We start from the raw sequence: 23,860 nt of genomic DNA on the forward strand, positions 1-23,860 counted from the left end.
CCAGTGGAGAAGAAAAGTAAAATTTGTGCAATGATGACCTGTCAGCCATAAGAGAGGACTGTTCAAGAAAGAGAATCGCTAAAAGGTCACATTTTGCAGATACACAAGAAAACTTATGACTGAAGAAAATAAGTTCGATGGCACTGAGTTGGACCTCACAGTGACTACAGTCAGTGTCAAATTTTAATAAGGCTTGTATGAGGAAGAAAACAGGGAAACTGTGTAGGTAAAAAAAATGTCTTGGTTTTATCTGCCCAATAGACACATTTAGAATTTAATTTATGCTGAAACATTCCCGGATTTTATTAATGTTTACAGTTTTATGAGGCATGCATTTCAATTTAGTTTATACATTGTATCAATTCAAAGGCAGAAACCAAGGTTTTTATGATACAGAGAAGAAACATAAATTTAACTTGTCATTTAAAAAATCATAATCACAACACAAATCTGGAAGTCAATTCTTCCAAATCTAATCCATTTTTTATTCCCAGGAACTTTTATAAGTTCAATGAATCAATCTTGTCCCTGTTTTTATTCCTCTTCATATCTCGTACCTAATTAGTTCCCCATGTAATATCTGAAAAATAATTACAGACAAGCAATTTAAAGAAAGTCATTATTTTAAATGCTGTCACTTTCAATTTTGAAAGTCTGTTGTCAGTTATGTATTTACAGCATATGCTTGCCATCAAGATTACTTGATAGAGATTGCTGAGTTTGTTTTATTCAAAGACACAAGGAAGTTAGGTACTCTAACCAGTCTAGTGGCTCAATTTTGCTTATGGACAGTCCCCATTAGACAATATTCCATAAATGCTGAGATATGAATAAGTTTAAAGGAAAGCATTGAATAGGAAAAAATATATATATAATAGGAAAAATTATAACTCAGATCACTTGACAATTAAATTTTTCACATTCAAAAGTTCCTTAATAGAACAGCAGAGGAAAGGCAGATAACCTAAAAATTTTATATAATACACATAAATTGTTTAAGATCACTGACTTTGTATAAGAGAAGCTTGGGTTCCATACTCAGCTTTGATCTTTTCTAACTTTTCTAAGCTTTAGAATCCTCAGTTTTCTATTAGGGTAAATATTTCTACAGCTCAAAGAGTGAGAATTTTAAGCACAGTAATGTCGGCAAAGTACATAACTTATTAGAACATAGGAAACACCCAGTAACAAAGTAATTATTATTATTATTACTATTGGCTATGATATTTTTGAACCACACTTAAAAAAAAACATAGCAATCACATACTAAAACTGCTCACTGTGCTCCTCTAGACTCCTGCATGTACAGATTCCACGTTTCCCTCTGAGTTTTCTGTATAACCAGTGCTTATAGTTTACAACATGTTAGAAAAACAGTCAGGCCATCTTTTGGCCACCTTTTAGATTTGAATACCTCTGTCTTGATTAGCAATCAAATAATGTATGTACAGAAATAGACAATTGCCTTACCCCCCCAAAATGGTCAAATTAATGTAATTGCCCATAATAATAATAGGGAAAATAAGATAAAATGTTATACTTGATTAAATGCTGCAATGGAAAATTAAATATTTGCATTTTATAGTGTCTTTTGGTGCCTTGGGAGGGAAAATCCAATTTTTTTTCTGTAGGTCAGAGATATGATCCCGTTCCCTGATATGTACTAAATTGGTCATTCCTAACTTTTCTTGGAACGGTTATTTAGTTGGAAACAACAAAAAACACTTCTTATTGATTTAGATACTAAGAAAAACTTATCAGCAGAATACTTGGTAACCTGCACAGTCAAAGTAAAAGATGAATAGGGTCTAAGAGAGAACAAAAATCAGAGGAGCTTCAGCAATCTTGTTCAGAAACTCAAGCAGAGATTCTTTTTATGGACAGTGCCATTAAGACAGCTGGGGTCAATGACATTCAAGAAAGTGGCAATCAGTTCAAGGGTCAAGTGTAAGAGGAGGAGAGAATCGACTAGCCTGAGTTGAGTGAGTCATGTACTCTTGGCCAAGGGTGGAGTGAAGAGGAGCGTAATTGACAGCCTCACTCAGAGCACATGGAATAGGAAGGTAATAGTAACCCAAGGGGAAAAGTGAATTTTCTCTGGCCAAAATAAAGAAGGGACATTGGACAAGCAAATCAAAAAAATTCTACTTTACCTTTTCAAAAATTATATTAGAAACCAAATGTGGTTAAATGAAATTCTTGGGTGAGCAGCATGGTGGCCTGTGTTGGGGGTTGGGGGTGGCCTATTAGATAGAAGTTATAGTATAGATTTTTATTTTCTATCATGATAAAAACTTAATTTCCATTTTTACTATGACTGGTGCTCAAAAATATAAGTAGCTATTTACTTGAACTTTTGAAAATTTACAGATTTATATGGATTCAAAATTAATTTTTCCTCACAGAAGTTTGGGAAAGAATTAACGATAATGTTTGTAGTTAATGACATATTGCAAGAACTATGAACCCCTATTTGACAAGCATTTATTAAGTACTTTCCAAGGACTAAACTTAGCATGTTTATTGCAGTAAATAGTCATTGTTAAATTGCTTCACCTTATATTGCTTCTAAAATGTCTTTAAAATCTCATTACTCAAAATGTTGTTTTATTAGAGTTCTCCAGAAAGACAGAACAGTAGGATAGAAATAAAGATAGATGTAGAGAGATACATAAGAAGGTGTTTATTACGGGAATTGGCTTGCAAGATTACGCAGGCTGAGAAATCCTATGACAGGCCGTCTGCAAGCTGGAAATCCTGATATGCCAGTAGCGTGGCACACTCCAACTCCGAAAGCCAGGGGAACTGATGGTGTAATTCTCAGTCTGAGGCCAAAAACCTGAGAACCCACAGGGATGCTGGTATAAGTCCTGGAGTTCCAAAGCCAGAGAGCCTGGAGTTTGGATAACCAAGTGTAGGAGCAAAAGAGTGTCCCAGCTCTGGGACATCCTTTTCTCTCCTTTTTTGTTCTGTCTAGGTCCCCAGCTGATTAGATGATGCCAGCCCACATGCGGGTGGATTTTTCCCACCTAATCCACTGACTCACACACTAGTCTCCTCCGGAAACACCCTCACAGACATACACAGATGCTTTACCAGTTCTAGGTATTCCTTAATCCAGTCAAGTTGACACCTAAAATTAACCATCACTGTTGTGTATCAGATAACTGAAAAAGGAAGCAAAGATCCATAGATAAAGACTAATTGGGTCATGTTTTGCAGTGTCACTTCTCCCTTTAGTCATTGTCCCTTGGTTAAATCTTCAGAAGTCAATCACATAGACCTGGGAAATACCATCTTACAAGCAAGCAAACAAACAAGAAAATTCTTATTTTAAGGGAAAAAATTGATGCTTTACCAGTATGAGCTGGGACATGTTGATGAAGAAAAAGTAAAGATTCACACAGTATCTCCACAGGCTCTTTAGATGACATAGATGTTATTTTACAAAAGGTATAGAAAGGAACCGGAGAGATTCATTTCAAGATTTTTTACTATTGTGTGTACTGCACTTTGTAACTTCTATTTTGTCTACCCCTCTGGTCTTCCATTATGATATTAACATTAGCATTTTTAATTAGAGAATTAGTATCTATCATTATGTAAAATTAAAGAAAATATATAAAAATAAAATGAAAATAATCTATAGTCCCATATTTTTGAATTTTGAAAAATTTGTGTATTTTCTTCCTATTACTTTTTCCTGTGGATACGCACACACAAATGTATTCACACACATAAATTTTGATCATGTGTGCACTGTTTAAAATCTTGGGCTTTTTCTTTCCGCTCAGTATTATATAAGATATTTTATGTCATTATTTTTATTTTTATGTTTTTATTCTTCAAAAACATCATTTTAATGACCGCTTAATATTCTAACATGTGGATCCATCATAACTTATTTACTTCTTCCCATATTACTGAAAATCTAGTTTGTTTTATCAGTAGCATTTGAAAGTAGCAGTTTTTCTTAATTTGAGATTCTTTTGGCCCATGACTATTCTACAGTGAAAAATCTTTATTTATATGCTTACTAGTTATTTTTATGGAGATATAGTCCATAATTTTAGTAAAAATCTTCAAACCTATCTTTGTGCTGAAATAAGTTACATTCAACTACTCAGTTTTCACCTGTAGATATCTTTTTTTCTCTTTCCAAAGAATTTATTATACTGATTAAATGAGTTTGCTAGAATACTAATTTATACTTACAAATTTTCTAACACATTTACATGTTGTAAGTTTGTTAATATCCTAATATATATTTATTTAGTATACTTAAATATGCATAGTTATATATAGTATATAGTGTATATATATATATATATATATATATATATATCCTTTTACTTAACTTACCCACAATTTCCATTAAAATATGCAAATGGTAAGAACATAGCATGTATGCCAAAACATTTTTTGGTTTATTTGATGATTATAACCACATACCTGTTCATTATAACATTTAATCATCAATATAATCCAATTGTTTGTCTACAGTTTAGAGTTGAAAAAGCTGGACCTTGAAATCAACTTCCTTGTCCAAAATTAGTCAAAAAGTACTCAAGTATATGGAAATATATGAGACTGAGATTTCTCATTTTACATGCATACTGTTTCTGCTCCACCTCATGCTCTCATGAGGTGAGGGTAAGGGATATTTTCAGCTGGGGATTCATAGAAACATTTCCACTGGACAGTTTTAATTTCAACCAGGTTATCTACATAGTCTTTAAACAATTTTCCTGATGCAGTTTAGTGTAGATTTGTTTTTCCTGGCCCTATTCTATCAATGAAATAAACATTCTCCAGAGTATTTATAAAAACTAACAAAGTTGCAGAAATTATTCAGTGCAATGTTAGTTCTTCCTGTGGTTTTAGGCATAGACATATACCTAAATATGTAATAACCAAATATAAATAACATTTATTTTATTGCTACTGACACGAATTGCCCTGCCCCCTATGCCCATAAATCACAAATTTTAGAGAGGCTTAAGAATACTTTCAATTTTAAAAATGAGTCAAGTTGAAGACCATAAGTAAAATGATTAAATATGTTCTCGGAGATTTGGTTCTGAATCTTACTTCTGCCTTTTCCTAGTTGAGTAATTTTAGACATGATGTTTAATCTCTCCAAGACCCATTATCTTCATTGATAAAATGTGGATAATCAATAATACTTACAGTGTTATTACAGGACCAAATTGAAATAATACTTAGGAAGCACTTAGCCTAGAAACTTCTCAATTATTATCAATAATTAGTATCACCATTAAAGATGTAACTGTCAGTGATGCTGTTTACACATGAAAGAGAGCTACAGAAGCTCCCATATTTGTACAACAGAATTTTGTTTTTCTTAAGTCTGTCATTTGGGAACACCCTAAAGGTTTTCTGTTTTTTAAATACAATGTTTTCTTGGAATTTTACATTAAAAATAAGACTATATCTGTTGAAGGCAGAATGATAATCCCTCCCCCAAGATATGTGCATGCTCTAATCTCTGGAATTTGTGAATATGTTGCCTTACATGATAAAAGACTTTCCAGATGTGATTAAATTAAGGATTTGTGATAGGACAATTATTCTGGATTGCCCAGGTGGGCTCAATGCAACTACAGGAGTGCTTATTAGTGAAAGAAGACAGGACAATCAGTGTCAGAGTGATGAAGCATGAGAAAGACTCAACTGGCCATTGCTAAATTAAAAAATGGAAGGGCACCAAGAGCCAAAGAACATGGGCGAGCAGCTTTTAAAAGTCAGAAAAGGCAAGAAAACAGATACAGCCCTAGAGTCTCCAGAAAAGAATGCAGACCTGCATACATCTTAATCTTAGCTCAATGAGACCCATTCTGACTTACAGACTATAGTAGATTGGTGTTGTTACTAATTTTGTAGTTATTTGTTACAGAAGCAATAGGAAACTGAAGTAATGCCCATACACACACACACATACACACACACACACACACACAGTTCATTTAATGCCATACATATACTCGTGTGTAAATATGTGTTAATATATACACAAGTATACACATAGCATTAAAGGACAGAGACAACTATCTGAGCTGCTGTTAAATACTTAAGTATATTATTTGAAATGCTGTGTTTTTCTCCTCCTTCAGCAATGCCATAGACATTTATATATTCTTTAAATCATTAGTCATCAGTCTTAGGCTGATACCCAGATATAAAAGGGGTGATTGTACTAGTCTGTCCTTTGAAATAGATTTTGTTTATACATCAGTATTATTCAGTGTCTACTATTTGCTTATCTGTATTCTAGAAACTGGGAGAAAGTGCGCTCTAGTGTCTAATGGATAGTTACTTTGCTTTTATTTCAAATCTTATTTTTGTTAAGAGAGAAAGTTGGGTAGGAATTTTAGTCATGTCTGTAAGTAAAGTCTAGCTCTTGCATGTAATAGTGGACTAGTTACTTCACCTCCTTGAGTCCCAGTTTCTTTATCTGAAAAGCAGAAACAGCAATATCTATTTCATGAGTTTGTTGAAACATTTTAAAGATAAATTGTAAACAATGAGGAGGGACTAAGAGAAACTATTCAAAAAATAGTAATGCACTTCCATCCCTTCCATAAAACATGGTAAATCATATTTGGCTTGTTAATTTCCTCTCTACAGATTTTTCTCTAATCTTTTAGACACAGCTCCTTCGCAGTCTCAAGAAGGAAGAAAATTGTAATATTTTGTGATTGTGCATGTGTGTGTCATGCATGTCTGTGTTTAGATGTGTATATGACTATTCAAGACTACCCATGTGACATTAGTAACTACAGTCAATGTATCTTTTTATGTGCTTAGTAAATTGCATTTTCAAGACACAATCTTTTTGTTTATTGGCTTGTTTTTTGCTTGCTTACATATTTTACCAAATTTATCAGTCATTACTTTGATTTAAATAAGATAGCTATTGGGATCAAAATATGCTTTTGTTTTTACCTTTATGTCAATGAATTCAGAGGTTATTTAATGGTCTATTCAGACATATTTTTTTTCTCAGTTGTTGTTCTGCAATTTAGGATAAAATGATTACTATTAGTCTTCTAACATCAGCAGAATATTCTTATATTAAACATGGTATAGCATCTATTTTTCTCAGACTTACTTTTTTAAAATTAGTTTTCTGTAAATTTTTAGTCCTGTCATGTAAACAGAAGTATGGATATTTAATAGTCACAGTACTTTTAGTATGTTTTCCAATAGTATTTCATTACTATTAAAATTATTCTATTTGCAAAACAAATATATGTATTTTCCACTGTATTATTTGATATGTCCTATATAATATCTCATGTGAAAATAATGTTTTTAGTAATTCAGTACTACAAAAGTTTTTTTTTTAGATCCCATGGTATTGCTATTTTTCCTCCTCCTGATAATAATGATGATGGTAATAATTTATATATATATATATATATATATATATATATATATATATATATATAGTATTTATATTTTTTCCCTCTTACCCTGAGAGTCAGAAAGCTCTGAGACATAATGAAATAATAAAACCATCAAGTATTTAATGCTTTATATGTGTTTACTCATTTAATCTAGATATTTATGTATGATTGCTATCATGTTATGAAGAGGAAACTTTAACTCAGAAAGGGTAAATAAGCTGTATAAGGTCATACAGCATATATGTGGTATTGCTGGTACTTGATATGGCCCTGGCTCCAAAGCTTGTACCTAAATTTTTACTGCCCAGTTTATAACTACTGTACAGAAGTTTTCTGATCCTTATGGTTCCCATATTGAGCAGCTTTGTCAAGAGAGCTGAAGTTTAATAAATACAAATGATTTAAAATAGTATCCTTTTTATCTGAATGTATATAGATTGAACTAAATGTCACAATCATTCCTTTGCAAAGTCTTCTAAATGTATCTGTTTGATCTCACAGGAGTAAAAATATATATGGCAATACCAATGAAAGCAAATAATATTGCCTCCTTCAGTCTTATTTTGATGGTTACTATTTACAGAGAAACTTAGTTCATAAAATTTTCCCAGTGAGAAAAAAATGTTAATACGGACGCAAATTCAAACTTTAATTAATATTTAGAATATTACTCTTCTGATTATCTCCTCATCACTATAATAGTAAAATAGTCAGTGTTGTCATTTTCTTCATTAAAAGACTTAGCTAAAACCCAAGAATTACATATTATAGTAATCTGAATGTCAGCTTTTGGAGCCAGTATTTACATGCAATTATTTCCTTAATTCAGTTATTAACCTTTCATTCAAATACATACACAAATGTATATTTTAGATACAAGCAATTAAAATCATACAAAAGCTAATTAAATCAACATCAAAGCTAAATTGCAAAACTACTAAAATGAACCTCAAAAGATTCATTCTCTCTTGCTGCCTAGCTACTGAAAATAAGTAGTATATATAAATATAACTAAGTATAATCCCTGCAGAGCAAAAGCTGAGAAATAAGAACCATTGATTTTTCTCATTCTAATATCTTTAATAATTTATTTCCCAAATATTTTATAAGCATATTCCTGCTAATACTATCTAGTGATACACTATAAAATATTTTTCCCACAATCTTTCTTCTCTCTCAAATTCTACTTTATTTTTCAGTAAATAAACTCCTTAGTAAGATTGGATTAAGAGTTTATCTCAGATGAGCCTTTTGTTCTCAAACATTACTTTCTCTATAGAACCAGTCATTTATCTAGAATGTAAGCTGGTGCCAATGAACAGACAGTAAATTATTAATAGTATAAATACCAAGAATTTTCAAGATATTTCCAAATAACCCATAGAATCATGAAATGGCTCAGATTTAATAATACTTTTCTAACATTAAACTTTTAAAAATATCTGTTATCTTTCAGAGTTGCTATTAATCATAAAAATAACATGCATGTGTTTGTTATTATGACTTTAAGTGCTTAAAATGTACTATCACATTTGGTTCCAGTCAAGATGGCAGAATAGACAGTTCCTAGCATTGCTCTCTCCCACCAATCACCCAACTTGCAACTATTAAAAAGCAAAAACAGGAGGCCCAAGAGCTGCACTGGAATAGGCAAGAGCTGAGCACTGTGAGACCACCAGTCCAGGCCAGTGCCCACTACTCAGAGAAGCTCAAGAACTTCCAGGCCCACATGCCCCAATTCAGCCAAACCAGAAGAGGCAGGTGCCATGGGACCCCCCCAGCCCAGGCTAGTCCCTGCTGCCCAGAATTGGCAGTCACTTCAAGATCCAGGCCAGGCATCAGGTTAGAATGAGTGGACCATGACACCCCCTACCATAATGATTAAACACCAAAGGAAAGATAACACAAATATCAAAGTGCAAGAAAGTATATCACCACCAAAGGAAAATAATAACTCTCAAGCTCTAGATGCTATAGAACAGGAAGTCCTTGAACTGACTGACAAGGAATTTTGAGCAATAATCCTGAGGAAACTAAAGGAGATACAAGAAAACTCAGTTACACAACACAATGAAATGACAAAATATATACAGAACCTGAAAGAAGAAAGGTACAAAGAAATCAGTGCCCTAAGAAAGAATGTAGCAAAGCTACTGGAGCTGAAGGATTTGTTCAATGAAATAAAAAACACAACAGAGAGTATAACCAGCAGGCTAGAGCAAGCAGAAGAGAGAATTTCTGACCTTGAAGACAGGCTGTTTGAGTTAACACAAGTAGACCAGAAAAAAGAAAAAAGAATTTAAAAAACTGAAGAAATCTAAGGAGATCAGCAACAATCCTAAATAGTCAAATATCCGAATCATTAATATTCCAGAGGGGAGGAAAAAGTAAATGGTATTGAAACCATATTCAATGAAATATTGGCAGAAAAATTCCCAGTTATAGGGAAAGTCACAGATCTTCAGATTCGAGAGGATCAAAGATCCCCAAACACATTCAGTCCAAAAAGGTCCTCTTCAAGACGCGTTATAGTTAAACTGACAAAACTCAAAGAAAAAGAGAGAATCTTAAAAGCTGCAGGAGAGAAGCAGCAAGTCACCTATTAGGGAGCCCTAATCAGACTAATATCAGACTTTTCATCAGAAACCCTAAAGGCCAGAAAAAAGAAAATGAAATGTTGTAGATGTCAAGATACCAAAGGACAAAAACCAAGAATACTTTACCCACCAAGGCTATCCTTCTGAAATGAAGGACGAATAGTATATTTCTCAGACAAGCAAAAACAGTGGGAGTTCACTACCACATGACCAACCTTAAAAGAATTTCTCAATGGAGTACTGGATTTGATAACCGAAAAACAACCATCACTTCCATGAATACTCAAGAAAGAACAAAACCTACCAGTAAAACAAAAATGCTAAAAATAAAGAGAAAAAATGCTTTATCTACCATCCCAATAAACCAACAAACAGAGAAGACAAACAGAAAATCAGAAAGAAAGGAACAAAAGATACTGAAGACATCTAAAAAAAATCAATAAAATACTATGAGTAAATTAACTCCTTTCAATAGTAACTCTAAATGTAAAAGGATTAAAGTCCCCTTTCAAAAGATAGAGACTGACTGACTGGATTAAAAAGATGGACCCAATAATATGCTGCCTTCAAAAGATTCACCTCAGCTGTAAAGAAACACATAGACTAAGATTGAAAGGATGGAAACAGATATGCCATGCAAACAGAAATGAAAAATGAGCTGGAGTAGCTAGTCTTATATCAGATAAAATAGACCTTAAACTAAAAACCATTAAAAGAGATAATGAAGGCAACTATATAATGATAAAAGTATCTATCTACCAAGAACCTATCTACCAAGAAGACATAACAAACATATATATATATATATGTTATATATGTTATATATACGTATATGCACACAAAAGTGGAGCAGCCAGATTTATAAGCAAACACTATTAGACCCAAAGAATGATATAGACACTAAAACCATAACCATGGGGGACCTGAACACCCCACTTTCAACATTGGACAGATTATCTAGGCAAAAAAATCAATAGAGAAACACAAGATCTAAACAACACTTTAGAACAATTGGACTTGGCAAATATCTAGAGAACTTTCCATCCAACAACCTCAGAGTATTCATTCTTTTCATCAGCACATGGAACATTCTCCAGTATAGACCACATCTTACGTCACAAAGAAAGTCTCAATAAATTTGAAAAAATTAGAATTACTCCATGTGTTTTTGCAGATCGCAATGGATTAAAATTAGAAATCAAGAACAAATGAAACTCTGGAAACTATGCAAACACATAGAAATTAAACAACATTCTACTTAATGACATTTGGGTCCAAGAAAAAATTAAACAGGAAATCAAAAAATTTCTTGAAACTACTGAAAATAATGACACATCATACCAAAAACTGTGTGATACTGCAAATGCAGCACTAAGGAGGGAATTTATCACATTAAAAACTTACTTCAGAAGAATGGAAATATGGCAAATAAACAACCTAACACTTCATCTTAAAGAACTAGAAAAACAAGAACAGTCCAAACCCAAAGTTAGTACATGGAAGGTAATAATTAAGAACAGACCAGAGGGGCCGAGCCCGTGGCGCACTCGGTAGAGTGCTGCGCTGGGAGCGCGGCAACGCTCCCGCCGCGGGTTCGGATCCTATATAGGAATGACCGGTGCACTCACTGGCTGAGTGCCGGTCATGACAAAATTAAAAAAAAAAAAAAAAAAAAAAAAAAAAAAAAAAAAAGAACAGACCAGAGCTAAATGAAATAGAAACCCCCAAAATGATACAAATGATCAATGAAAGAAAAAGTTGTTTTTTAAAAAAGATAAATAAAGTTGACAAACCTATAGGAAGGCTAACTAAGAAAAGTAGAGAGAAGACACAAATAAAATTAGAAATGAAAAAGGTGATATAACAACTGATACCTCAGAAATACAAGGAATCCTTAGAGACTACTATAAACAACTATATGTCAACAAATGAAAATCTGGAAGAAATGGATAAGATTCTGGACACATACAAACTACCAAAACTGAGCCAAGAATATACAGAAAATCTGAACAGACCAATGACAATAGAAGAGATTGAAGCTACTATCAGAATGCTCCCAACAACAACAACAACAAAAAGCCGAGGACCAGACAGGTTCACTGCAGAGATCTACGAAACATTCAAAGAGGAATTGATACCAATTCTCTACAAACTATTCCAAAAGATTGAAACAGAGGCCATTCTCCCAAACTCATTCTATGAGGCAAACATCACCTTGATACCAAAACCTGACAAAGATACAACAAAAATAGAAAACCAATATCCTTGATGAATACAGACAGAAAAATCCTCAATAAAATACTAGCTAACAGAATACAGCAACACATACACAAAATTATACACCATGATCAAGTGGGATTCATCCCAGGGATGCATGGTTGGTTCAACATATGCAAATCAATAAATGTGATACACTATATCAATAAAATCAAACAAAAGGACCATATGATCATCTCTATAGACAATGAAAAACCTTTTGACAAAATTCAACATTCATTTATGATAAAGACTCTCTAAAAGTTAGGTAAAGATGGAAAGTATCTCAACATAATTAAAGCCATATATGATAAGCCCACTGCCAATATCATCCCAAATGGGGAAAAGCTGAAAACTTTTCCCTTAAGAACAGGAACTAGGCAAGGATGCCCACTCTCAACACTCCTATTCAACATAGTAGGGAAGTATTAGCCAGAGCAATCATGGAAGAGAAGGAAATAAAGGGCATCCAGAGTGGAAAAGATAAAGTCAAACTGTCCATGTTGGTGGATGATATGATCCCGTAAATTGAACAGCCTAAAGCCTCTCCAAAAAACTCTTAGAGTTGATAAATGATTTCAGTGAAGTTGCTGGATACAAAATCAACACACAAAAATCAGTAGCAATTCTATACTCCAACAGTGAACATGCAGAAAAAGAAATCAAGAAAACTATCCCATTTACTATAGTCATCTACAAAAGAAAATGCCTAGGTATAAAGTTAACCAAGGATGTAAAAAATCTCTATGAAGAGACCTACAAATCACTGTTGAGAGAAATTAAAGAGGACAGAAGATGATGGGAAAATATCCCATGCACTTGGATTGGAAGAATTAACATTGTGAAAATGTCCATATTATGCAAAGTGATCTACAGATTCAGTGCAATCCCCATCAAAATTCCAATGACATTTTTTTTCAGAAAGGGAAAAAACTATCCAGACATTTATATGGAATAATGAAAAATTGCACATAGCCAAAACAATCCTGAGCAAAAAACTAAAGCTGGAGGAAGAATACTACCTGACTTAAAGCTATACTACAAAGTTATAATAACCAAAACAGCATGGTACTGGCATAAAAACAGACACATAGATCAATGAAATAGAATAGAGAACCCAGAAATCAACCCATACACCTACGACCATCTGATCTTTGACAAAAGCACCAAGTCTACACACTGGGGAAGATATCACCTCTTCAGCAAATGGTGCTGGGAAAACTGGATATTCATATGCAGGAGAATGAAACTCAACCCATACCTCTCATCATATACCAAAATCAACTCTAAATGGATTAAAGAATTAAATATACACCCTGAAACGTGAAAACTCCTTAATGAAGACATAGGGGAAATACTCCACGAAGTAGGACTGGGTACAGAATTCATCAATAGGACCCCAAAAGCATAGATACCCAAAGGAAAAATAAACAAATGGGATTGTATCAAACTAAAAAGCTTCTGCACAGCAAAAGAAACAATCAACAGAGTGAAAAGACAGCCAACAGAGTGGGAGAAAATATTTGCAAATTATACATCCTGATTAATATCCAGGATTTACAAGGAACTCAAGCAACTTTACAGCAAAAAAAACCCAAATATCCCAATTAAAAAATGGTCAAAGGAGCTGTATAGGCATTTCTCAAAGGAAGATATACAAACAGCCAACAGACACATGAAAAAATGCTCAACATCATTCAGCATTTGGGAAATGCAAACCAAAACCACTTTGAGATACTATCTCACTCCAGTTAGAATGGCTAATATCCAAAAGACTGAGAATGATAAATGCTGGTGAGATTGCAGAGAAAAAGGAACTCACATACACTGTTGGTGGGATTTCAAAATGGTGCAGCCTTTATGGAAAATGGTATGGAGTTTCCTCAAATAATTACAGATAGATCTACTATATGACCCAACTGTTCCACTGCTGGAAATATACCCAGAGGAATGGAAAGCATCATGTCAAAGGGATACCTGTATTCCCATGTTTATTGCAGCAAGAGTTGTAACCAGCCCAAATGTCCATAATCTGATGAGTGGATAAGGAAAGAGTGGTATATCTACACAATGGAATACTACTGTGCTATAAAAAAGAATGAAATATTACCATTTGCAACAACATATATAGACTTAGAGAAAATTATATTAAGTGAAACAAGTCAGGCACAGAAAGAGAAATATCACATGTTCTCACTTATTTGTGGGAGCTAAAAATAAATAAATAAATAAATATACAAACAAATAAAGGGTGGCAGGGGGTTAGAAGACACAACAATTGCAACAATTCCTTGAACTGGTTAAGACAAGTGAACAGATATGATGTAGTAGAGGGGAAAGGGAGGGGGTTGAAAGAGGAACAGGTAGAAGGACATGAAAATTAACTACAATCTTTATTGAGATGTTAAACTAAAAAAATAAAATAAAATAAAACAATAAAAAAATACAAAAGTATGAAACCACAAAGAAATCCCGAAATTGAAAACCAAATGAAATAAATGAAGCTAACAATTTTTTTTAAATGTGCTATCATATCTAATTATGGAAATAAAATAGAGCGAATCATTTTACTTAAGTGGATACTTGGAGGGAAGGGAGTTGTAGCAATTACAGTCTAATTCAACATTTATTAAACATCGACTATGTGGAAGTCACAGTGCTTATAGAGTTAATTTGCAAGTAAAGTATATTTAAAAATATTCTTAGAGGAAAAACAGCATAAAAAATTGTGTTTTTGATAAATGAGGAATTGACTTCAATCTCCTGTTACCAGCAAAGTAACAAATGTAAGTTCAGTATTCCAAGTGTTTTGAAAATTTTCTGCAATAGGATTGTTTGGAGAATCTATAAATCATTAACCATTATTATGATACAATTTTAAAAACTATTCAATGTGTTCAGCCATGAAGAACACTTAACACTAAAGAAGTTTGTCAAGTCCTTACCTTTAAGGTTTTACAATCTAGTGTATGATTTTTAATCAGACTAAGACACCTACATTAAATATTTCTTTGATGTATATATGCCAGCAATAACTTGAGATATGGTTGGAATTAAGAGCATTCGAGATGGAGAGAATATCAGGAACAGAGGCCAGCAGGCAGGGACAGGAGTGGAGGTGAGCAGGATTGAGCCCTGACTTTATAAAGCACAGTTAGTATGGGAATGACCAATGTGTTATCAAATAATTGCGGCACATTTCATAAGTTCCACATTAAAGCCATGTGCATAGAGATGGATTCAGAAAAGGGTGTATATTTACTGTATATTTACACAAACTTTCCATTTTATCTCAGCTCCTCTAATTCCTCTCTCTGTCTTTTAATTTAACTTAGGGTTTCTCAGCCTCATCACAATTGACATTTTGGGATGAATCATTTTTTGTTGTGGAGGGATGTCCTGTTCATCACAGAATGTTTCTCAGCATCTGTGGCCTCTGCCCACTAAATTCCAATAGCAGAGCCTTCCCCTGACCCTCTGCACTTGTGACTACCAAAAATGTCTGAAGATGGGCAATGCTGATCATGGTTGAGAACAGTGTTTTAATTCCTTGGCTCTTGATTCAGCAAGTCTCTCTTTTTGTGTGTGAATGCAGAACTGTGCAGGCACCAAGTCTGTCATGTGGCTAAAAGAATTAGATTCATCTTGAGAATAACAGGGGCTCCCTTAGAAGAGAAAACTGACAGCACAGAATTGATTAGTAAAAGTAGAGGAAGGAAAAAATCTTTAAAATAAACTTGGTCTTTAAGGACAGAGTCGAGTTCAAGTTAATGGTATTTTGAACATCGTTTACTCATCTGAACTTCTGCCATGTTTAAGATGTCAAAAATAGAACAGAAGTGCTATTCAAGGAGGAATCTGCACTCAATTTTACTTACTTTTCTTAATTTGACTACCTAGAAGTTCTATTTTCTCTTTCTTTAAACTAACAAATCTCAAGAAAGTACCTCACATTTCCTAGCCTCAGGGATCACTTCTGGAACTTCCTCGTGCACTAAAGCCAAAGGTGCTGACTAAAGAAACAGTTCTCTTGTATAAAATTAGAGAAAAACAATATCAATAAAGGAAGAAAAATGAGGCACTGGGCCCCAAATCACATAGAATAATTATGATGTCTTTTTACCAAAGCACTTGAGAAATAAATCTTTTTCCTGTTTGTAATCTCAAGTCCCTGTGGCGATCCTTTCAATACTTAAGTTGTTTGACCCAACCAGAGGGAGACTGAAGAACATTCTGACGTCAGGCACTCGTGTTCTCCCCACAGTATTTTCCTGTTCATTTTATCAACACTGCTTTTCTCTTTTTTTTTTTTAGCATTGTTATCTTTTGTTATATGTTTGATATGTACCTTAAATACAAAATACAATAAGAAGAAAGAAAAAGATTTTGCAAATATTCAAGGAGCTAAAAAGTAGCCTTTCTTAAAAGATTTTAAATCAGAGATGCTTCCAACATTCTGCCTTGAAATAATCAAAACTCAAATTTGGTGGAAGAACGTGATACACTCCTTAGTGGGAAAGTGTCTGAGTCAAGGAAATCAATGGTCTAACACATTGTGCACTAATTAATAAAATAAATAAATAAAAATAAATTAAAAAAAATCCAAATAAGTGCTGTTCTGGTGATTTAACTGGAGGTGTACACTTTGGTGTTTCTTTTTTTACTGGCCAACATTTACATTGTGTTTTTTGATCAGACACACTGCCGTTCCCTTACAATTTTTCCAATGACTTCTCAAGTGGATAGTTATAATCTGGTGGCTTCTCTTCCCTTATACAAGAGGCAAGCACATGACATTTAGGTACTGTGTCCCTGGAAGATTATTCTCAAATTCTCAAGCCTAGTGGTTTAAAAAAAGAAAAGAACAAAGCGGGGGTTGGGGGGCAGAGGGGGAATGTAGGATAACAAAAGCAGAAAAAGACACGTTTTGCTGAGTTATTACTCTGCAGTTATCTGTAAGAAAATTGAACATCTGCTGCCAAGACTCTGGAACTTCTTGAGTTTTGGGGGATACAAAATGATTCTATATACTTCACTATGATTTAGTAAACTCCCTCATATCCTGCTGAGAATTAACTTACCTTTTGTTTCAGTTAATCAGAACCTGATCTTTACAACCAAAGAAACATAATTGATTAACTGTCAATTTTGTTTTTCAGTAGGAAAAAAAAAAAAAAAAAAGGAAAATCAGCTAGAAAAGTATCTGAGGAAAACATAAAAGGACATTGGGAAAATTATCAGCCAACTAAAGCATTCCTTATAATACTAACATGTACAAAATATGAGTCTCATCTTTGAGAACCTTGGAATCTAATAGGAATAAAAAACATGGTTATATGTAACTAAATGCAATGCCAAGTAGGTTGTGAAAAGTTTATTTATATAGAAAAACACAAGGCACTGATAACACCAAGGTAAAGGGTCAGGATGCCCATACTGGCCAGCTGCCCAAAAAAATTTAAAGGTTTATAAACTACCTAAATGGAAACATTTTTAATGGGTGATAGAGTTTCAAAAGAGAAAAGCATACCATCTGCCTAAAATTATCAGGAAAGAAGAAAAGAATAAAGAAGTTGGGTTAGTCTATTTTACAATAGGGGAAAAAAGTTGATTAATTTTATTCTAAAATCTAAACCACAAACTTAAAAGGAAAAACACCTGTTCCACAAGTTTATATTTAATTTTGGTTGATTTGCATTTCCCTAATGACTAGTGATGTTGAGCATTTTTTAATGTACCTGTTGGCCATTTATATGTCTTCCTTTGAAAAATGTCTATTCAGTTCCTTTGCTCATTTTTTAATTGGGTTATTTTTTTTTTTGCTGTGTAATTCTTTGAGTTCCTTGTATATTATGGATATTAATCCCTTGTCGGACACATAGTTAGCAACCATTTTCTCCCACTCTGTAGATTGTCATTTCACTCTGTTGATTGTTTCCTTTGCTGTGCAGAAGGTTTTGAGTTTGATATAGTCCTATTTGTTTATTTTTTCTTTTATCGCTTTTACTTTCAGGCTCATTTTCATAACATCTATGCCCAGACCTAGTTCCTGAAGTGTTTCACTTATATTTTCCCTTAGTAATTTTACAGTTTCAGGTCTATTTAAGCCTTTAATCCATTTTGAATTGATTTTAGTATATGGTGAGAGGTGCATGTCTAGTTTCATTCTTCTGCATATGGATATCCAATTTTCCCAGCATCACTTATTGAAGAGGCAGTCTTTTCCCCAATGTATGTTTTTGTTGTTGTTGTTGTTGTTTGTTTGTTTGTTTGTTTTGCCTTTGTCAAATGTCAGATGGCTGTAAGCCTGAGGGGTGATTTCTGGTTTCTCTATTCTGCTCTACTTGTCCAAGTGTCTATTTTTATGCCAGTACCATACACCCTGGTTAGACTGGCTATAATAAAAAAGACAGAGAATAGCAAATTCTGGCGAGGGTGTGGAGAGAAGGGAACACTCCTATGCTGTTGGTGAGACTGTAAATTAGTACAACCACTAGGCAAAACAGTATGGGGGGTTCTCAAACAATTACAGAGAGATCTTCCATAAGATCCAGCAATCCCACTTTTGGGTATATACTCAAAGGAATGTAAATCATCATGTTGAAGAAATATCTGCACTCCCATGTGTATTGCAGCTCTGTTCACAATAGCCAAGATATGGAACCAACCTAAATGTCCATCGATGGATGATTGGATAAGGAAAATGTGGTATATATACACCATGGAATACTACACCATCAAAAAAAGAATGAAGTTCTCCCATTTGCAACATCATAGATGAGCTTGGTTAAACTTATGTTGAGTGAAATAAGCAAAATACTGTATGTACTCACTCATAAGTGGGAGCTAAGAGAGAAAAAAGGAAGTAAAGAAAGACCATAGTAGTGTTTTGGACTTGTACAGGGAGAGAACATACCTAGGGATACAAAGTGGAGTGGAGAAAAGGGGATAGGGAGGGAGGTCGGGGATAATTGGGGGGGGTAACTGGGTGGGAGACATGGGGTATAATCACAATTTGTAGTAATGGGCATGCTGCCCAGTATGGATCTGGCCATCACATCTTAGGCATGAGTTATGACAATTTACTTTGAACTCCATGAATATTCATAACCAATAAAAATTAATTAATTAATTAATTGAAATAAATATATAAATAGATAGATAAATAAATAAATAAATATATTGATCCTGGAAAAAAAATAATTTTGTTTGATTATTTTGAATAATCTTACACAATTAGTTATATAGCAAACATGATAAATTTCAAAATCATGATGCAATATTAATTTATAAGTCACCATATAGCTGTTTTTCTTTTGTGAAAATCACTTGTCTCATCTTTTGTTATTAAATAAATGTATAAGTACTTGTTTAAGCAATGTTTTTGAGTTTTTTTGTTTGTGTGCTTGTTGTAAAGTGTTCTAGAATATTGTATATTTATAAAATTAAATATCATTAAATTAAAATATCACAAATGAATATAGGCAACCACCTCTTACCATTATCTCCAGGCTATATAATCAAATTTTGGGTTATCCATTGGCCCTCTTTCCACAAACCACTCAATGACCAATACAAGCCATGGAACCAAAAGAGGCTTAATAGGAACAATTTGGGATTTGAATCTTAAACGTATATGCACAAATTATACACACACACACACACACACACACACACGAGGGTATTTCAAAACTTCATAGAAAGATTTATATTACCTTTTAATTTTATTTTTCATGAGCTTTTTGAAATTTACTTATATATACACATGTACGTACAAATAATATTTTTTAAATCTTCAGTACTCATTTAGCTAAACATATAAACACATGAATTACTGAATAAAACACATGAATTACTAAATAAACACATGAATTTCAGTAAACCGCTGTTTAATAAATTTATTCTTCTACAGAACATACCACCAAGTTGTTCACTATTAGTACAGATTTTTTGAGGACGTAGTGAATAATCCACCACACTATCATAATTTAAATATCAAAAAGTGGATTAACGTTGTATTGTTTGAAAGGAAAGAGCAATTTTTTTGCTCATAATCACGAGTTCCTTTAAGTTCTTCCTGTAATAGGGTACATGCTCTGTGACACACTTCTTTACTCTTCAGGACTTTGTATGCCTGATAAGAAGAGTAGTCCCATACTGGGCAAAGAAAGGAACACACAACAATCCTGTGAAAGTGCATGGTGTTTGAAGGAATGGCATCAGATTGGGACTGGTGTACCGTTTGTGTGTGTGCGTATGGGTGGCGGGGGCTGTGCATGTGCATCCGCAACGATACCGAAAAAACTTCTCACAGTATCTGTCAGTGGTGATAAAGTTCAAAGGGCAGTAAAACAAAATCAAATAACCATATTATATTATTATGAGCCATGTATTCCATGCTAGATTGTTTGTTATAAATTCTTTTTGTTTTTAAGATTATACACTTTTTCATTCCACACAGTAGTAACTAGAGTGGCTAACACATGGCAAGCCCTCTAAAGTTACATTGCATGTTTGCATAAATGATTAAATGATATGATGTACAACTGAATGACGGATGGTTTAACACTTGATTTTATGTATCATTTTTGCATTTTGTAGTGCAACTGTGATATCAGACTGCACAGAAGATATGTAATCACATGGATGAGACACCAAGAGACATTAATATATGGGCAACTGCAGGGTTGAGAGAAAAATGACACAGGAAATATTTAATAAGCATTTACTTACTTGTTTATGAGGCAGATATATAGAATTTGGTGGCTAACTGGATATGAAGTTAGGGTTTGGAGGCAAGGGAAGAGGGTCATGGCTAAGTTCTTGTTCTTTGCAAATTTTGCTGCATTTTAAATGCCTCTCCGCATTTAATGAAAAAGAATGACATCATTAAATAGTGTATTTTCTGAGACCTCCATTATTCTTAGAGTTCTGAAAAGGGGCTGCAGGTATAAATTTTATGTATTTCTAAATGGAATACAGAGGAAATAAGTTACTGGAAAGGGATATAATTTAAGATTCCTCATTTTTTAAAATATTAAATTTAGAGTTATTGGCTCTTTTGATTCCAGACATAAAAATGGTCTGCTACTAAGATAAAAATGGGTTCATTTTGGATGAACTCTGGTGGTAGCTGACTGGGGTGTAATTAAGGGCCCTGGCACAGTAGGACGGAAAAGCATAACCTGCCATTATCTCTACTTCCCTGCTGGTACCTTTCTCTGTTGACCTAGCACTTTTCCCCCCTTGATTCTAGCTCTTCCAGTTCAGGGATGATGGGAAAGAAACAAAGAGGAAGAAAATTAAGTGAACAGCAGCAGGATAGGGCAGAAACTTGGAGTTAACTTTCTTTTCTTCTGACCTCTCCCAGGGTAACAAAAAGCAGCTATTATTAAGTGCTTACTAGGACAAGGCAAGTTATTCATTCATTTATTTAATCAGCACAGACACTGTATACCTATGATGTACCTGCTGTGCCAGTAGGCTCACGTTAATTAGTTCAAGTTTAACAAGAGGCGTTATACACAGGATAAAACAAAAATAAAGATGTTCCTGAGATACAGTTTGTAGATCAATTGCCATATACTTGCTTATAATTGAAATGTATCTGAAAAGTTCACTTACATAATGCATTAGAATAGTTACTTGAATGTGAATTTTAAAATTAATAAAGCACTTATTTTCCATTTTGTCTGGTTTGTAAGTTATTTTTATACATCAGATCCTTTATAAAATGCTATTCTTGGACTAGTATCAAGTGCCACATTTCTCATTAAAGGTGTGATAATTTGAGGTAGGTTTTAACATTTGATCATGATTTATATTCTTTATGGTGTATTTAACGTTATTTAACTGACAAAATATAGCATTTATGAATCTTATGATGGTCATCTTTCTAGCTATATTTTTTTCAATTAATGTTAGCCTCTAACACTGATAGTTTCCCATGCGTAACGAAAACTTCTCCCTTTGGACAAATAAGCACCTCGCTCAATCATTGCCTACTTTTAATCTTAAAATAACAATGTTGTAGTACACTTTTAAGATGAGAGAATATCATTGCTGGTTTTATACTTAAGAACAAAATATATATGCCTTAGATTACGGAAGTTTATATTATTTCGTAAGGAGTTTATATATTTGTGTCCCTTTGGTATAATCAGTGATGTGTGTGAAGTGTCCGTGAACATGAACAGTTGTTTCACTAAAATTAGCAGAACACAACACTTTAGTGTCTATCAAATCAAGGAAAATGAATTGCCAGGACACTGTAGTGAAAGGAAACAGCAGCAACTTAACATGATTACAACAGAAGCATCATTATCGGTGTCCTCTACATTTGGGGGTATTAGGCATGCCACCTAGGAATGACTTTTTGATTTAAGTTATTTTCATTGTTTCAAAAAAAAAAGTACAAGTATTCACTCAAGTGGATTTTTTTTCTAATAAATAACTACCCGTGAAAATATATATTATTTCTTGTCTTCCAGGTAATACAGCAAAAGTGTACATTGAGATTGAGGATGAAAATGATCATCCCCCAGTGTTTCAGAAAAAATTCTACATTGGAGGTGTATCTGAAGATGCAAGAATGTTTGCTTCTGTGCTCAGAGTCAAGGTATGTGAAAATATGTTAAGATACAGAAGTAAAGGAAAAGCAAAGAGCTCAGGTTTTGCCGAAAAACTATAACCTTGTAGTTTGCATTAACTGCATACTTATTCATGCTAAATACACAAAGCCTGAAACTTTGTGATATATGAATTTAATTATCCAAACTAAATACAGATTAATTAAAAGAGGTGGGCACTAAGAGACTTTTTGGTTTTTTTAACTATAAAAATGGGAACAAATTACTTATGATGTGTTTCATTGAATAAGAATGTTTTTTAAATGTGTATGTTTTCCTAGAAGGTTTTTATGTCCAATACGTTTAATTCAACATAGCTCAAAAGATTCCCAAAATGGAATTTCTGGTGGCAAATACAAAATTACCACTTCTAATAGAAGGAATAATGTAATAAATTATGTAATAATTTGTTTTCAATATTTTTTTAAATTTAAAATACTGGTTAAATAAATGTAAAAAATAGCACTACTAAGTTTAGTACTTTATTAAAAGTTAAAATAACTTGATATGTCAGAAATTTTTTCTAAATTACTTAGTTATAAAAACAATATCTAAGACTAAAGTTGATAATTTTCAATTTTTGTTTAACTAGTAATTATAAAACATAATAAAGATACTTTAAATGGTTGACAATACAAACACTTGCAATAGTTTTATTACTAAGAAATATATTTTAGAACATTGCATTTCACTGGGAGAAAGTTTAGAGGTTAGAACATCTTAGATTCTCAACTACAATTATTTTTCAGAAAGTATTTTAATAGTAATTTTTAAAAATAAAACGTGTGTGTTGTTCTTGCAAAATAGCTCTTTCACCATGCCAAGTACTGAATCACCAGTCATAACTAACAGAAATTTGTCAGTTACAATATATCCAAATCACATTATCATTTAATAGTAACAGCATTTTGCCACTGGTTTTTATCTTATTTTACAACTTAGCTCCTTC

General features: G+C 33.3%; 1 protein-coding gene across 10 annotated transcripts in view; it reads left to right on the forward strand.

The window, feature by feature from the left end:
- Window positions 1-23,860, forward strand: part of PCDH15 (protocadherin related 15) — an 801,855-nt gene that overhangs the window by 674,661 nt on the left and 103,334 nt on the right. For all 10 annotated transcript variants that reach the window (XM_063103018.1, XM_063103019.1, XM_063103017.1 and 7 more), the window contains one exon: window positions 22,774-22,901. In XM_063103018.1, coding sequence (XP_062959088.1) covers window positions 22,774-22,901 — 128 coding nt within the window. The remainder of the gene's footprint in view (window positions 1-22,773; window positions 22,902-23,860) is intronic.

Source organism: Cynocephalus volans, chromosome 7, assembly GCF_027409185.1.
Source record: "Cynocephalus volans isolate mCynVol1 chromosome 7, mCynVol1.pri, whole genome shotgun sequence".
In the NCBI taxonomy this organism is placed as follows: Eukaryota; Metazoa; Chordata; class Mammalia; order Dermoptera; family Cynocephalidae; genus Cynocephalus; species Cynocephalus volans.